At 42.3% G+C, this 15645-nt stretch overlaps 1 protein-coding gene across 1 annotated transcript in view; it reads left to right on the top strand.

Moving 5' to 3' along the window:
* Window positions 1-15645, top strand: part of LOC308611120 (U3 small nucleolar RNA-associated protein 25 homolog) — a 29497-nt gene that overhangs the window by 349 nt on the left and 13503 nt on the right. The window contains 8 exon segments of the mRNA XM_081260028.1: window positions 948-987; window positions 1692-1712; window positions 1714-1731; window positions 1735-1924; window positions 4050-4220; window positions 6584-6672; window positions 8342-8752; window positions 10717-10936. Of these exon segments, the coding sequence (XP_081116154.1) occupies window positions 948-987; window positions 1692-1712; window positions 1714-1731; window positions 1735-1924; window positions 4050-4220; window positions 6584-6672; window positions 8342-8752; window positions 10717-10936 (1160 nt within the window).

Raw genomic sequence — 15645 nt, 5'->3', positions numbered from 1 at the left:
CCCGCCTGAGATGGGGTTCTTCACCGGACTTCCTACCCTTTGTTGAGCCTGTAGTTTTATGCTAGACGGCACGCCTCCCGTGTGGCGACTGGGCGGAGATTTTATAAGCTTGTTTTCGTTTTATATGCTTTTAAAGAATTGCTTGGGGGGCTTCCCTGGTGGCGCAGTGGTTAAGAATCCGCCTGGCAACGGAGGGGACAGGGGTTCGAGCCCTGGTCCAGGAAGATCCCACATGCCGCGGTGCAAGTAAGCCCATGCGCCACAACTATTGAGCCTGCACTCCAGAGCCCGCGAGCCACAGCAGCTGAGCCAGGGTGGTGCAACTACTGATGCCCGCGAGCCTAGAGCCCCTGCTTTGCAACAAGAGAAGCCACCGCTCGCCGCAACTAGAGAAAGCCCGGGCGCAGCAACGAAGAGCCATAGCAGGCAAAAATAAATTAATTAAATAAGTTAAAAAAAATAGAATTGCTTGGGACCCTCGACATCACCTATGTATTCAGTGACCATGAGGAAACTAATGTTTGGGTAGTTGTGGGTTCCTCTATAAGTGTCCAGACTCTCAGTTATGATCTTAGTGCTCATCCCACCCCTTTGGGCTGCTTTATCAACAGTTAGAGGAATAATCTACTTAAGAAATTTGCTAGAAAAGGTGAACCCCGAGGGCTTGTATTTGCCAAAATTTCCCATCTTTTGGATGAGAGCCTGTTACTGTGTGACTGTAGTATTTGTCATGTGGTCTTGTTAGACCTTTTCATTCGTCTATTATTATCTATTTGGCATATCCTTACAAAACCTGTCCAAATGCATATGGAGTTTTTAACTTGACAATAGATATAATGTATTTATAACGGTATAGTCTGCCGTGTTCATTTAAAGTTGTATCATTAGGCTTTTCCTAATTGCTACATACTAGCAGTTAAAGTTTAACATTGCCTGTTTCTTCTCAGGGTTTCCAGAAAGGAAGCAAAACCACAGACTTGTCAACTGGTAATGCTTTATACCTTCTTTATGATAGTAGATTCTGGACGGTTACTTTTAAGATTATATATGGTAATAATGTTTGGCTACATTTCCACTCTTTCTGATTTTAGATGTAAGCTATATTTTAGTAATATTGCTTAGTTTTAAGTGCAGATGTCTGTTAAGATGCCATTGTGATAACTAATATAGTATAGAGTAGGAAACTGTCCTGAGAGAGTAGCCTGTTAGAACCTGTTAAGGAGGCTTACCAGAGGGCTCTTGGTGAATCCTAAGAGGGAATGTTATGTTTGCTTAACATAAAATAGAGTGCAAAATCATCAAAGGTCTTATTTCATTACCACGGACTCAGAAATAAAGTACACTTTTTTGTTGTAAGTTTTCCTGTTGCTCCTTTAAAGGTGCCAAGTGGCTGACACATAGGTTAGATCGCCTTATAACCTAAAGCTCCATGTGTTTAGTTTGCTGTCTTCCCACGTAGAACATTAGCAGTTCAAAGAAGAGGAAGAGCTTCTAGAATCATAGCTAGATTAGCTGTTTTAAACAAATTTGGTGCTAGGTTTGGTTGAATAGATAGGATTGCATATTTGCAGAAAAGCTGGTTTTTATTTAGAAAAGTCTGAACTTGGTTCCACTGTGGGCCTGATGATAGTCGTGGGGTAGCAACAAGAACAATATAATTTTTGTTTTTAAAATCCCCATTTTCCTTTTAGTCAGAGGGTTTAGATACTTCCAAGTTCTGAAAGTGAAGCATAGAGTGAACCAGAACAAGTTTCTGGTTACAACAGACTACTTGCCACGTTAAAGGATGTTTCCAAGGAAGATGAGGAGGAAGAAGAGGAAGAAGACAGTGTTATAGATGAGACAGAAATGAATCTTGAAGACGGCGATAGTGACATCGTTGTGGAGGAAGAGACGGCAGTAGAGTCTACTGACATGCGGAAGAGTAAGTGTCTTTGATGTGGGTTTATCATCTTTGCAGGGACCACAGACAGATTGCCCCAGGGGCAGGGTGCCTTGTACCATAGAGCTGGGTGAAAGCACATGGATTCAAAGCAGAGATTCTTAACATTGTTGGGCTCTGTGATATCTTCAAGAATCTGATGAAAACACAGGACCCTCTGGCCATAAAAATGCAGAAATGACGTTTTTGCTTATGATTTCCAGGATTTCATCAATCCTACTTCAAATTCCCCTGATTGAGAGGAAAGGGAACATAATTATGTTTTTGTAATGGTCTCAATTTATGAAAGAGATGATTGTTCCTGCCTTAGAGGAACCAAGTTTAGTGGAAGATAGACATAAAATATACAAAACTTTTCAAGCATCAAATCTGAATGGAACCGATAAATATAAGGTGTTAAAGACGTGCAAAGTGGTCACATGCTGCCAGGGTACATGAGGGGAGGCTTCAGAGAAGAGCTGGGATTGAAAGCTTAAAGGAACTCTGTCTCACTCGAACATCTAGGTGACTTTTTTTTTTTTTTTTTTTTTTTGCGGTATGCGGGCCTCTCACCTCTGCGGCCTCTCCCGTTGCGGAGCACAGGCTCCGGACGCGCAGGCTCAGCGGCCATGGCTCACAGGCCCAGCCGCTCCGCGGCATGTGGGATCTTCCCGGACCGGGGCACGAACCCGTGTCCCCTGCATCGGCAGGCGGACTCTCAACCACTGCGCCACCAGGGAAGCCCCTAGGTGACTATTTTTTAAAAAATTATTATTAATTCATTTATTTTTGGCTGCATTGTGTCTTTGTTGCGGTGCGCCGGCTTCTCACTGTGGTGGCTTCTCTTGTTGTGGCGCACGAGCTTAGTTGCTCTGCGGCATGTGGGATCTTCCCAGACTAGGGCTTGAAACCACGTCCCCTGCATTAGCAGGCGAATTCTTAACCACTGTGCCACCAGGGAAGTCCCCATAGGTGACTTTTTAATTTAACTTTAAAATCAACTTTATTGAAGTATGAATTACATTCAACAAGGTGTACCCATTTTAAGTATGTAATTTGATGAGTTTTGACAGATGTGTCTGTCTATATTGTCATCGCCAAAGTCAAGATACAGAACACTTCCAATACCTGCAAAAAGTTCCTTCTTGTCCTTTTACAGTCAGTTTCCCAGGCCTGGCATCAGGCAACCACTGACATGCTTTCTTTCACTATGTATTAGTGTTTTCTATTCTAGAAATTCATTTGAATGGAAGCACACAATAAGTACCCTTTTGCATGTGGCTTCTTTGGCTCCTCATGTTGTTGTGACTCATCCGTGTAGTTCATATTAGTAATTCATTTCTTTTTATTACTGGAATAGTAGTCCATTGTCTGAATATATCTGGGTAACTTTTTATATTCTGTTATCTTAATGCCTATTTGCCTTACTGTATTTTTGTCTCTACTTTAAGGTGTCACACACCATTCTTAGTATTTTCATTCATCACTTGTACTCGGATAAAAAAAATCGTTGCCTCAGACTTAGGGACTTTTAAAATTTTGTTGGTTTTCCATTTTTCTTTCATGTTTTAGGTTTTTAAAAATGAAAAGTTTGGTTTTTTAAATTATAAAAGTAATATATATTTACTGTAAAAATTTAAGAGGGTAATATAGTTAACGTATATCTCCTCCACCCTGGGATGAACACCTTTAACATTTTATAGAACCTTCCAGGCTACTTTTTTATGGATATATGAGTGAATATATATTTGTGTGTATGTGCATAATGGCCTCATACATTTCTGTAAGTTACTTTTTTCTTTAATGATATAACGTGTGTAACTGTGGGTTCACATTAGCTTAATCACATAGTATTCCATTGTAAATAATATGTGGTAATTTAATTAGTACCCCTTCGATAGAAATGACGAAATCATTTTTTCTAGTTATTTGTTATATCAACGCTGATTTGAACATCTTTACATGTACTAGGTCAGCAGTCAAGCTCAGTTTTGAAACTTATGTCTTCTACCTGAATTTGCTTAAAAGTAAATGATAGCCTAAGGAATTAGATTTCATTTGTCAACAGAAGTGTAATTATATTTATGAGTAGTAAATAATTTCACAAAATGTTTTATCAAAACTGCAGATGCGGCCTTACCTGCTGACCCTAAGGGAAAAGATGGGCACGGGCCACCTGGCACAGCAGAGGAATCCCCAGAGGAGTTTACAGATGCAAAACATGAGTCACTCTTTAGCCTAGAAACCAAGTTTCTCGAAGAGGAAAGAGGAGGCAACTGTTCTCTGAAAGCATCACAAGGTCAGAGCACAGCTCATGTTGTTTGAATTCAGCTGGTGCTTAGTATGGGTGGTTGTGGTCTAATACCTGTTAAATCTCTTGTTATTGGAATGAGCAGTAATAGAAACAGATAGTTTAGCAGCTAGATGTAGAGCTGGAAAGAAATGCTTCTCCGAGATCTTTTGTGTTTTTCAGGGTTAGGCAGTGTTGCGAGTGGGCGCGGCTGTTCATGAGGACAAACAGTTGAACAATGATAGCAGGGAAGGCCAGTTCCTCAAAGCTCACGATCCACAGCTGGGGTCAGGGGAAGACTTCTGATTTTTTTCCCCAAGCAGGGAAGGGAGAGAAAGAGGAGAAAAGTACTTTGCATTTTTCTGTCTATCCTTCACTTGCTCTTCCTTACTGGAGCGGTAATTTTACAGATTTGTGAGACCTGGCAGTGGCTAATCTGATTGGTCCTTATTACTAGGAAGCACCTCAGAAGCCAGAAAGCTCCACCCTGTCTCCCCAGTCTCTCTCTTTATTTTTGGCTGCATTGGGTCTTTGTGGCAGTGTGTGGGCTTCTCACGGTGGTGGCTTCTCTTGTTGTGGAGCGCAGGCTCTAGGCACGCGGGCTTCAGCAGTTGTGACACGCAGGCTCAGCAGTTGTGACACATGGGCTCAGTAGTTGTGGCTCACTGGCTCTAGAGCTCAGGCTCTGTAGTTGTGGTGCATGGGCTTAGTTGCTCCACGGCATTGGCAGGCGGATTCTTTTTTTTTTTTTTTTTTTTTGCGGTACGCGGGCCTCCCACTGTTGTGGCCTCTTCCGTTGTGGAGCACAGGCTCTGGACACGCAGGCTCAGTGGCCATGGCTCACAGGCCCAGCCGCTCTGCGGCATGTGGGATCTTCCCCGGACCGGGGCACGAACCCGTGTCCCCTGCATCGGCAGGCGGACTCTCAACCACTGCACCACCAGGGAAGCCCGGCAGGCGGATTCTTAACCACTGTGCCACTGGGGAAGTCCCCATAGGCGACTGTTTAATTTAACTTTAAAATCAACTTTATTGAGGTATGAATTACATTCAACAAGGTGTACCCATTTTAAGTATATAATTCGATAAGTTTTGACAAATGTGTATATTTATATTGTCATCGCCAAAGTCAAGATACAGAACACTGGGCCATGCCTCTGTCCCCATGACTGTTACTTAGACAAGCCTGTGGTAGGCTGAGGCAGGGCTCTGCTGTCTCTCAGGTCCTGTGTCTTAGCCTGTGCCTGGGTGGGCACGTCAGGTTGGTCTCATTCTGGGTCCTGACTGCCTTTTTTGGTCCCAGTGCCATTCTTCAACCAGCGGTGCCACTGAAGTTGAAATTTTAATCCTCATTTGGTTCTGTTAGCTATTCTAGACAAGAGGAAGAAGTAGCAGGTAGAATTTGGGCAAAAACCACGTTCTGAACTCAAAAGAAGTTAAAAAAAACCCTGGAGGAAACATTAGGAGGCTTGACTATCCTAAAGTTTCTCTGGTTGTTTGGTCTGTACTGATATATTATCACCTAGAATTCTTATTTCCTATTGTTCACCTTTATCTTAGGTCTTAATATAAGGTGCACTGCATTTGAAGTTTTACTACCTGGGTCCCTGAATGGGTCATTTAACTTTGCTTCTTACATGAGTGGGGCTGGAAGAGAAGGTTGGGTGGCCAGTGCAGAGCACTGACCCTGCCATTTTGATCATTTGTTCACCTCAGTTGAGTGTTGAGCATTTACATTTGTCTTCCAGTGCAGGTTAAATCAGACGTGGTACCTGCCCTCAGGGATCTTGCAGTCTAGTTAGGTGAGGTAGTACATGCACATATATGTGTTGGTGTGGATAACTGAGGGCAGGGTGGGGCGCTTGAGAGAAAGTGATGACTGTCTATAGGGGACCAGAGATGGCTTCTTTGGAGCCAGAACTGTGCCTGACACAGTAGGCTCTTGGGAAATAGTTATTTATTGTGAGTCAGGGGGTAACATTCAACAGATACTATTTGGATATATAGAAATGCGGTGAACAAGAGGATAGAATTTTCAGTTAAAGGAAGGAAAGCCACAGTGGCAGAAGAATTTGAGAGCCATGTAATTCAAAAATTACATTAGAGAGGTAGGTTAGAGGTGTATGTTGAATTTCAGTCCAAGAAGTTTCTTCAAAGGTTTTTGAGGTGGGGAATAATGTGATTAAAGAAATGCTTTAGGGAGATGAACCTGTCAGAAACTTTTAAGCTCTGGACTGGGATAAATGATGGGGAAAGTTGATGGGGAAAAAGATGAGTTAACATCATGAAAACAGGATGTCATTCATAGGGGAAGACTGGAAAATCCCTGTCATTTGCCCTAAGTGTTCTAATATTCTTTATTTCTGAATTAGATCCATTTGCACAACATGTAAACAAAGAACTGAAAGAAAAAGAAATCCAGGCTGTTGCCACAAATCCCAAAACTACCCACCAGCTAAAAGTAAGCAGTGGTCTTGGGTTTTAGTGGTCTCCCTGAATGTATGATACACACCCGTGGCAGATGGCTTGATAGGGAGCAAGATAGAGGAAGACTGGAAGAGCCCAGTAAGGCACAGGCATAGCTAGAAAAGGCACTGGGAAGCTGGAAGGTGGGGACCAATAAGATAAGAATGCTTTGGAGACAGGTACACCAGGGTTTAGACCAACGTCTGCAAGGGGCTATCTCATGACCTAAGGCAAGTTAATCTACCTTTTTAATCTTCACTGTTCTCATCTGTTAGAGGGGGACAGTAATGCCTGCATCAAAATAAAGTAATTTAGTTTACTGGAAGACATGTACAAAGTGTTCAGTCAGACAGTAGCTACTGCTGTTCATTTGTTTGAAATATCTGAGATAAGTTCACACCTAAATTATTCAGTATGGAGCAGTTTTTGCTTCTTTTTTCGGTGATTTTTTTTTCACCACTGATGCTATTCATAAGAATTGGTCATCCTTGTTTCATTGAAATTTTTATTGAGGTAATAATTATAGATGCAGTTGTAAGAAATAATACAAGGGTATCCCATGTGCCCTTTGCCCGGTTTCCCCCAATGGTAGCATCTTACAAAACTGTAGTACAATATCACAAGTAGGAAATTTCCACTGATACAACCTACCTGTCTTATTCAGATTTCCTCACTTTTGCTCCTGCTCCTTTGTGTTATTTAGTTCTATACTGTTTTATCACGTGTAGGTTGCCCTGGCCACCACCACAGTCAACATACAGAGCATTTCCAGCACCATCAAGATCCCTCCTCTTCCCTGGTGCCATTTTATAACCACACCCACCTCCCTTCCCCCATTCCTAACCCTTGGTAACTGCTAATCTGTTCTCCATTTCTATAATTTTGTTATTTCAAAAGCGTTATATAAATAAAATCATACAGGTTGGCTTTTTTCACGCAGCATAATTCCTTGGAGATTCATCCCAGTTGTTGGCATATATCAATAGTTAATTCTTTTTTATTGCAGAGGTCATCCTTTCTTTATTGCTAAGATCAGCAGTTTTGTTACAGTGCAAAAATTCCCAAACTGGTATTCCACAAAATACTATTCTTTTCAATTCTAATATATGTCTCCCCCCCAAAAAAATATCCAAAACAACAACAAAAACCTTGTTCCACGTCCAAGTAAATTTGGAAAACTCTGGGTCAAACGAAGTGGAACGGAGTCCTTGTTACAGGACTCAGCAGAACCTTTAGTGTCCGATCTGCATGTGACTCTCCCTGAGGGGGATTAGGTTTTGTGGTGGTTACCGAAGTTATTTGACCGTTGGGCCCCCTTTTCTTTTGTCTAGAGTAAATTTTGACTTCCTACAGTGTGGTCCACAGGACAGTTTGTGACCCACTGATCTAGTGAAGAGCTCACAAGGTTTCTAAAGTCAGAAACCTTGGGGTCTAACCCTTAGTTCTGTTCTCCTGTTTGTCTGAATCCTATAACCTCTGAACCTCAGCATTTCCTAAACTGCAAGAAGAGCATTATAGTGTTTAGCTTGTAAGGTTGTTGTGAGGATAAAGTGAGAGGATCTGTAAAAGGATCTGTGAAAGGCCTTGGTAAATTATAAAGCACTATATGAATGTAAGGTAGTATAATTCATTTCTAACTTAGTTCTTGATCATTTCTCCCACAGTGGCCCATCCTGGGCCAGCTTGCCTTTTCATCCAGGTTTCAACAGTTGGAAACCTTTAAACCCCCAAAGGACATTGACTTAAAGTCACTTCATCTCCAGAAGCCTCTGGAATCCACCTGGATCAAGACCAACAGCCAGTTCCTCTCTGGTCCCCCAAATTCAAGTAGCCCCTTCACACCCCTCCAGAAAGAGCTCTTCTTAATTATGAATTCTTACCGGGACCTGTTCTACCCAGAAAGGACTGCCCTGAAGAAAGGGGAAGAGATCCGCCACGTGTACTGCCTGCATGTGATAAATCACGTTCTCAAAGCCAATGCCCAGGTGCTTGCCAACAACAGCAGATGCCGAAGCCAGAAACTTGGGTTGGGTGATGATGATGACTTCAGGGACCAAGGGCTAACGAGGCCCAAGGTGAGTGGCAGCAGCAGAACTTTGCCCTCAAGGAGGCTGTAAGGCTCTAACATATGGGTCCTGGCACTTAGCAGGTTCTCAGACGGTTTAATGATTGGAATCATGAATGAGTCCAAGAATGAGCATATTAGATGGGCCAGGTAATGTCACAGCAGTGCTGCAGACAGCTCAGTGGACCGTCTCTAACAGCAGATGTAACTGGAAAGTGGAGTAGGAGGTACCTCCATGATAATTCTCTCCTTAAAGATAAACCCTGATCCTACATAAGTAACACTCCACTATAAATGTCTTCTTTGTGATTGTCAGAGCTGGATGGGACCTTAAGGAGCCTTTTATTCAATCCCTACATATTACACCTGTGGACAGAGACCCAGATTCTTAGAGGACCTTGCTAAAGAGAACCAGAGAAAAAGTAGCAGAGACAGGACTAGAACCAAGGATTCTCTTCACTAAGCCACATAAATATGTAAACCTTGGAAAACAAAATCCCTGTTTTGGCATTGTATCCTTATTACTGCTTAAAGTGATGATTACATTTATGTGGCTCATAAGCCTAAGCTCCAGTGGACTGGGAGCTTACGTCGTTGAATTCTGTCTACATTTTTCATGATGTGCTGGAGCTAGATACTGTGCCACCCATACCCCCTTACCCCTTAGCCTCTGTGTCTATATTGAAGAAGCCTCATCTTCTTAGATTCTTCTCATTGGGCTTAATAGGATTTTAGGATTTTGATACTGATATGGCTCTTAGAGATTTCTTAGTCCAACCCTCTTGTTTGATAGTTGGGGAAACCAAAGCCTAGACACTTACTTAGTGTGACAGCCGGGACAGTAACTTGGCCCTCTTCAAAACTGATCCATCATCCCTGCACTGTACCAAACTGAATCACTACACCCCTCTGGCTGTGCTGGTTGCCTTTCTGAGAAACTATCTCAGAATCTTGAACATCAGGATAATAAGATTATCTGTTTCCATTTAGAATTGCAAAATAGAATATGAGGTAGATTACCCATGAATCACATTCAGAATTTGGTGAACTGCCTGATCTGACTGGGGTTATATCCATTGACTGTATTGTTTACACAAGGGTAGTTAGAAGGTAATCATTTGTTAAGCATCTTCTGTTTTTTTCCTCAACAGTTAAAATTGAGCACTTTTGGAAATGTTTGGAAAACTGAATCCTGTATTTCCCATTGAAATATCATCTTATTTCAGAAATCCTTTATCATCATTTCTGAAAAATGTACTAGGAAATGTACTAGAAAAGTAATGATGCTTTAGTCCTTTCCTTACTAACTTTATTCTCTACTTAATACATCTAATTCATTTGTTCAGCATATTCCTTGGGTCTTACGGATCAAAATACTGAACTAAGTTCTGTGGGAGACAGAAATGAGTAACATTTCTTGTCCTCAAAGAGCTTTGTGTGTTTATGCCCTTGGGTTTTTGCTAATGGACACCTCTGTTAACGGCATTGACTTACCTCAAAGAGTATTTCTGGGCTTCCCTGGTGGCGCAGTGGTTGAGAGTCCGCCTGCCGATGCAGGGGACACGGGTTCGTGCCCCGGTCCAGGAAGATCCCACATGCCGCGGAGCGGCTGGGCCCGTGAGCCATGGCCGCTGAGCCTGCGCGTCCGGAGCCTGTGCTCCGCAGCGGGAGAGGCCACAACAGTGAGAGGCCCGCGTACCGCAAAAAAAAAAAAAAATTCTACATTCTGCTTAAGAATTAACCCCCCCCACCCCAAGGAGCCATGAGATTGAAGTCCATAGGACATGGTGCTGTGGGTCGGAAAGATGCTCAGCCTTCAGTACTGAGCCAGGTCCTATGTAAAGGGGGTGACACGGATGTGGTCCTTGGCCAGGGGCTGTGGAACGGAGGGCTCCTTAGGTCCCCAGCAGGCTCACCTCGAGCTGTCCTTCCTTCCCCTTGCCCCTCCAAGGCTGCCCATCACTCCCTCCACAGGTGCCGATAGTGGTGCCATTCCAGGAAGCTGCTTTGCGGGTGGTACAGCTCTTCATCAGTCTTCTTGAGGGCGACAGCAAGAAGAAAATAATTGTAAGCAACAAAAAGAGGTTTAATGGAGAGTATGGCTCAGATCCCAAGGAGAGACCACCCAACCTGAAGAGGCCTGAGGATTATGAAGCTGTATTTGTCGGCAACATCGATGACCACTTCAGGACTGGTAATTCCTCCTTGTCAAAACTGAGACCCTGAGGGACCTGAGGTGTGAGGTGCACATAGCTGGAAGCTAGAAGCCTGGAATTAGGCATTCTTTCAGAGGGTCACTGTCTCAGCCTCCTAGCAGAACCAGGACGCATTTGAGACCACTCGTCTGCCAGGGGAGAGTCTTGCCTTGGCTAATGGGGTACATACTTGGCTAATGGGATGGAGTGTCTGTGAAGGCATGTATGAAAGGCACCTGCATGTTTATAACAAATGTCTCAGCATGCCTATAGCTGGTAGCTCACAGTCAATGCTACAGGGCTTCTTGGGGGAGTTGGAGCTGATGGGGCTGGGTGGGTCAGTCTGGGGAAGATGAATAAACTAGAGCATCTGTACGTAATGGACTTCCCTCCTGCCTGCCATGTGGAGTGCCCACACCTGAATTATCTCCACTCTGGACTTACTGACTCCCACCCAGCTTTGCACATTTTTGCTTGTTTGTCATTCAGCTCCCATGTACTTGGTTGCTTGTTCATTGAAAAAGTTCCTGGAAAATATTTATTAGTCACGTATGCCCATTTACCACTTATTAAGCATCTACTATGTGCCAGGCACTGTTAAGCTGGAGATATGGAATTAAAAGTTACTGTTAAGCAAGTCCAGCCTTAAGACAAATCAGACAGTATGGGATGAGATGTCTTACTGTTAGAGGATAGTGGGTGTTCTAGTTAAAAGTATTTAAAGCAAATATCCTTACTCAAAATGGGCTCAGGACTGTTAGGGAAGGCCTTCTGTTGGAGGTACCATCCATACTAAGTTGAAACCTGAGTCAGATTTAGCCAGGTACAAAGTGGAGCGATGAGAGTGGAAGAAAAAGTTTCAGACAGGAAATGGCAAGTGTGGAGGCATCAGGGTGAATAAACCGGCATGACTTAGGATTCAGAGGCTTTAGCATGGCCAGAGTGTGCAGTGCAAGGGGATTAGAGCTTGTGGTTAGTTTTAAACATGCAGGCGGCCAACAAGGAGCTGATAAATCAGTCTTTTGTTTAATTGATATATAATTGACATATTAGTTTCAGGTGTACAACATAGTGATTCAATGTCTATATACCTTACAAACTTATCACAACAATAAGTAAAGTTACCGTTTGTCACCATACAAAGTTAATGCAATATTATTGACTATATTCCCCATGGCATACATTGGATCCCTGTGACCTGTTCACTTTATAACTGGAAGTTTTATACCCTCCTGATCTCCCCCATCCATTTTGCCCACCCTCCAACCCCGCCCTCCCTGCTGGCAACCACCAGTCTGTTCTCTGTATCTATCCGTCTGGTTTTTTGTTTTTTAGATTCCACATATAAGTGAAGTCACATGCTGTGGATATTTGTCTTTGTCTGACTTATTTCACTTACTGTGATACCCTCAAGGTCTATCCTTGTTGTCGCAGATGGCAAGATTTCATTCATTTATGGCTGAGTAATATTCGTGTGTGTGTGTGTGTGTGTGTGTGTGTGTGTGTGTGTGTGTGTGTGTGTGTGTGTGAGTGTGTGTGTGTGTGTGTGTGTGTGTGTGTGTGTGTGTGTGTGTGTGTGTGTGTGTGTGTGTGTGTGTCCACCACATCTTTATCCATTTGTCATCTGTGGACACTTAGGCTGCTTCCATATTCCATATTTTGGCTATTATAAATGTTGCATTGAACGTAGGAGTGCATATATCTTTTTGAATTAGTGGGTTTTTTCTTTGGATAAACACCCAGAAGTTGAATTGCTCAATTGTATGGTGATTCTATTTTTAATTTTTGAAGAACATCCATACTGTTTTCCATAGTGGCCGCACCAATTTACATTTCCACTAACAATGCACACGGGTTCCCTTTTCTCCACATCTTTGCCAGCATTTGTTATTTCTTGTCTTTTGGATAAGACCTATTCTGACAGGTTTGAGGTGATATCTCATTGTGGTTTTTTTTCTCTCTGTGCTTTGGTTAATAGCAACTTATAATACATGGTGGCTGTAAGAATTTATAACTCCAAAATCACAGCCTATCATTTTATATTATTTCATTTTGATCACAGCACTTACTAGCCACCTGATACATTCTTCTTTTTTTTTTTAATTGGAGTAGGTATAGTTGATTTACAATGTTGTGCTCATTTCTGCTGTATGGCAGTGACTCAGTTATACACATATATACATCCTTTTTTATATTCTTTTGCATTACGGCATATCCCAGGAGATTGGATATAGTTCCCTGTGCTATACAGTAGGACCTTGTTGTTTACCCATTCTAAAGGTAATAGTTTGCATCAACTAACCCCAGACTCTCAGTCCATCCCTTTCCCCACCCCTGACCTTGGCAACCACAGGTCTGTGAGTCTGTTTCTGTTTTGTAGATAGGTTCATTTGTGCCATATTTTAGATTTCATATATACGTGATATCATATGGTATTTGTCTTTCTCTTTGACAGACTCCTCTTAGTATGATAATCTGTAGTTGCATCCATGTTGCTGCCAAATGGCATTATTTTGTTCATGTTTATGACTGAGTAGTATTCCATTGTATATATGTATCACATCTTTATCCATTCATCTGTCAATGGACATTTAGGTTGTTTCCATGTCTTGGCTATTGTGAATAGTGCTTCTGTGAACATAGGGGTGCATGTATCTTTTTGAATTATAGTTTTGTCCAGATATATGCCCAGGAGTGGGATTGCTGGATCATATGGTAATTATATTTTTAGTTTTCCAAGGAAACTCCATACTGTTTTCCATAGTGACTGCACCAACTTACATTCCCACCAACAGTGTAGGAGGGTTCCCTTCTCTCCACACCCTCTCCAGCATTTGTTATTTGTAGACATTTTAATGATGGCCATTCTGACCAGTGTGAGATGGTACCTCATTGTAGTTTTGATTTCTCATTGTGATTTTGATTTGCATTTTCCTGATGACTGATGTTGAGCATCTCTACATTTGACTGTTGGCTATCAGTACGACTTCTTTGGAAAAATGTCTATTCAGGTCCTCTGCTTTTTTTTTTTTTTTTTTGCTGTACGCGGGCCTCTCACTGTTGTGGCCTCTCCCGTTGCAGAGCACGGGCTCTGGACGCGCAGGCTCAGCGGCCATGGCTCATGTGCCCAGCCACTCCACGGCATGTGGGATCCCCCCGGACCGGGGCACGACCCCGTGTCTCCTGCATCGGCAGGTGGATTCTCAACCACTGCGCCACCAGGGAAGCCCCCTCTGCTATTTTTTAATTGGATTGTTTGGGGGTTTTTTTTTGCGGTTTTTCTTTTTTTTTTTGCAGTACGCGGGCCTCTCACTGTTTTGGCCTCTCCCATTGCGGAGCGCAGGCTCCGGACACGCAGGCTCAGCGGCCATGGCTCATGGGCCTAGCCGCTCCGCGGCACGTGGGATCTTTCCGGACCAGGGCACGAACCCATATCCCCTGCATCGGCAGGCGGACTCTCAACCACTGTGCCACCAGGGAAGCCCTGTTTGGGGTTTTTTGATAATGAGTTACATGAGTTCTTTATATATTTTGGATCTTAACCCCTTACTAGATTTGCAAATATCCTCTCCCATTCAGTAGATTGCCTTTTTGTTTCATTGATGGTTTCCATCGCTGTGCACAAGCTTTTTAGTTTGATGTAGTCCCATTTGTTTATTTTTGGTTTCATTGCCCTTGCCTGTGGAGTCAGATCCAAAAAAATATTGCTGAGACTGTTGTCAGGGAAGTTACTGCCTATGTTTTCTTCTGGGAGTTCTGTGGTTTTCAGGTCTTATGTTCAAGTCTTTAATCCATTTTGAGTTGATTTTTGTAGATGGTGTAAGCTAGTGGTCCAGTTTCATTCTTTTGCATGTAGCTGTCTAGTTTTCCCATCACCATTTGTTGATGAGACTGTCTTTTCTGCATTGTATATTCTTGTCTCCTTTGTCATAGATGAAGTGACCATATAAATATGGATTTATTTCTGGGCTCTCTGTTCTGTTGATCTGTGTCTGTTTTTGTGCTATTACCGTACAATTTTGATTACTGTAGACTTGTAGTGTAGTTTAAAATCAGGGAGTGTTATACCTTCAGCTTTGTTCTTCTTTCTCATAATCAGTTTGGCTATTCAGGATCCTTTGCACAAATCCCCAGGATCCTCTGTACAAATTTTAGGATTATTCTAGTTTTATGAAAAATGTCATGGGTATTTTGATAAGGATTGCATTAAATCTGTAGATTTCTTTGGGTAGTATGGACTTTGTTTTTGAATTTTATTTATTTCTTTATACAGCAGGTTCTTATTAGTTATCCATTTAATACATATTAGTATATACATGTCAGTCCCAATCTCCCAATTCATCACACCCCCACCCCCACCCCCACTTTCCCCCCTTGGTGTCCAGTATGGACATTTTAACAGTACTAAGTCTTCCCATCTATGAGCATGGTGTATTTTTTCATGTTTCTGTCATCTTTAATTTCTTTCATCAATACCTTGTAGTTTTCCAAGTACAAGTTTTTTACCTTCTTGGTTAGATTTTTTCTAGGTAGTTTATTCTTTTTGATGCTATTGTAAATGGATTGTTTTCTTAATTTCTAATAGTTCCTTATTAATGTATATAAACACAACAGATTTTTGTTAATTTTGTATCCTGCAACATTACTAAATTTATTTATTAGTTCTGACAGTTTTTTGGTGGAGTCTTTAGGGTTTTCTCCATAAAGT

This window comes from Mesoplodon bidens, assembly GCF_964165515.1.
Source record: "Mesoplodon bidens genome assembly, contig: HAP1_SCAFFOLD_367, whole genome shotgun sequence".
Classification (NCBI taxonomy): Eukaryota; Metazoa; Chordata; class Mammalia; order Artiodactyla; family Ziphiidae; genus Mesoplodon; species Mesoplodon bidens.
This window is presented reverse-complemented; position numbering and strand designations above follow the sequence as displayed.